General features: G+C 40.6%; 1 protein-coding gene across 1 annotated transcript in view; it reads left to right on the forward strand.

Annotated features, from left to right (window-relative positions):
• Positions 1-2,520, forward strand: part of UNC13B (unc-13 homolog B) — a 199,008-nt gene that overhangs the window by 186,118 nt on the left and 10,370 nt on the right. Inside the window, 3 exon segments of the mRNA XM_032441195.1 lie at positions 819-899; positions 1,284-1,302; positions 1,305-1,445. Coding sequence (XP_032297086.1) covers positions 819-899; positions 1,284-1,302; positions 1,305-1,445 — 241 coding nt within the window.

Here is a 2,520-nt window from a genome sequence, read left to right on the forward strand (position 1 = left end):
CTGTGCTGCATTTAACACAGGGATGAGCAGCCGTTGTGTGATTTGCCTGCATATTTTTTCACCCAGGCTGCAGCCAGCTGATCTGATCCTGTAGAAGGTCAGACAGTTCGAGTTTGAGTTTGTGCAGAGTTTTTGCTTCCTAAAATGTGCAGGGTTTCCCTGACACTTCGACTGAACAGCAGAGAAAATGAGCTTAGTAAAATGCCAAAATAGGACAGTCAGGTAAGAGCCTAAGAGAAATATGCTCCCACTGCAAAGGAAGGAAAGGACATCCCTTTCCAAAGGGATTTGTCTCTTTGCTATTAGTGATGGGGGATCTTGTTAATGAGGAAAACTTTATCTGACAGTAGTTCTAACTACTCTAACTAACACAGTGCTTGTTTGTTCTTATCCCTATACAAGAGAGGTATGCACACCTATCGACATCTAACAACTTTTCCCTGGCTCCGGTTCTGAGAATTACTTGCTTTGGGTGGTGTTTTAAGGGCTATGTTGTGGATGCTCTAACATGACTGGTAACAAGCAGACTCCTTTTTATTTTCTTCCGTAGAGACAAACTGATTGTTAAATTGTTACTAATCTTTATCCAGGTCCTTTCCTTATTTTCTCTATCTCTGCCTAAAAAAGAAAGAGGAATTGTGCTTGATTTTCAAGTAAAGCTGTAATAAAGGATTCTGAGACACTCCATTAAGTATTCCTTAAACAGCTGAGCTAATACTGTGGCCACAGCATGAATCCTGAGACAGAGATGAGATTGGGATCTCTTTTCTTGTAGCATCTGATGACATACTAATATCAAATACAATGGTTGTTTGCAGGATCATATGGTGAGAGAAGAAACCAGGAGCCTCACTCCCAAGCAGTGTGGTGTTTTGGATCTGGCACTGGACACCATCAAAGTAAGTGATTCCATTTCTGTCATTCCCTTGCTTCATCTGCAGTCCCAATTGGGAAGGGAATGCCTGTTCTATTTAGGAGATTGCAGGAGTCTGTTGTGGCTGTTACAACCATTAAGCCATGAGTGCTGCTGCCACATTTGGGTAAGCCCAAGTAGAGTCATATGATGGATACATGCTGGGAGAGAGGTGTATTTAAATTTAAGTATTTTGGAATAGGAAAGCCATGAGCAGTTGGTTTCAGCCGGTCTAGCAAGAGCTGGGCCCCAGTACAGGAGCATTTTGTGAATTTTTCAGCTCTTTCCAATCCATAGCACATAAATTCTTGTTGCCTTTTACAATTCTTTCTCAGTATCCTTCCCTTATTTACTTATTTTTTTCTTCTAGCAATATTTCCATGCTGGTGGGATGGACTGAAGAAGACTTTCTTGGAGAAGAGTCCCGACCTGCAGTCACTTCGATACGCTCTTTCTCATCTTTACACTTCAGACCACAGCATCACTTCTTCATCTTCAAAACTGTTGTGGTTCCAGACACAGACAGCTCAGGGTGAGACATTTCTGCTGTTGGCAAAAGTTTGAAATGGAAGCGATCCTGCCCTGTTCATGTAATATGCTCAGTCTTGCGATTGCCAGTTTGGTGGAGTTGCTTTTTTGGGCGAAGATTTTAACAGTTTCTTTGTGAATTTTGACATTCAAGCTTTTGAGAAAGAAAGTTTTGGTAAAATATTATTTAATTTATTTATTTCCGCAATCTCAAAACTAACAGTGTATGATCTTTGTTGAAAGGAGTCTTATAAGACACTCGAGTATATATATGAGATGAGCATCAAAAATCTGCGCCGCTTTTATTTTTTTTTTTGTTGTCTTATGTTTACCGTGTCGGGATTTTCCCCAGCGCGGGCTATTATCGATTCACTTGTTACTTTCACCGCGTAAGGTGTCTCTTTAAATAATTCTTCTATATATTTTCAATTCATTTCTACATTATATCTGTACTTGAACTTACATTTTTTATATATACCATCTTCCTCACTCCTCCCCAAACATCACCTTACCAACTTGAAATACACCTCCCTCTCCCACATGTATCCATCATATGACTACTGCGGGCACCCAAAGTTGTCGCAACACACTCATGCTTAATTTTTAATAACGCCACAACAGAGTCTCCTGCAAGCTCCTAAATAGATACGAAGGCATTTCCCTCCCAATTGGCGCGACTGCAGATGAAGCCAATGGGTAGATGACAGAAACTGGAATCACTTACTATGATTGTTCCCTGCTAGTGCCAGATTCCAGAAACCACTCACACTGCTTGGGTGTGAGCTCCTGGTTTCTTCTCTCACCATATGAATCCTGCCAAAACAACCATTGCTACTTTATATAGTATCATCAATGCCTACAAAAAAGACATCCCAACTCCATCTCTTGTCTTCAGATTCATGCTTGGCCACATCTTCAGATTATAGGCCTCAGCGTTAGTGAATACTTAATGAGATTGTCTTTCAGTCAGTAATCCTTTTCATTTACAGCTTTACCTTGAAAATCAAGCACAACCCTTCTTTCTTTTTGAGCAGAGAGCACGTATGCTCAAGAAATTAAGGAAAGACCGGAGAAAATGT

The sequence above is a fragment of the Coturnix japonica genome, chromosome Z (assembly GCF_001577835.2).
Source record: "Coturnix japonica isolate 7356 chromosome Z, Coturnix japonica 2.1, whole genome shotgun sequence".
NCBI lineage: Eukaryota > Metazoa > Chordata > Aves > Galliformes > Phasianidae > Coturnix > Coturnix japonica.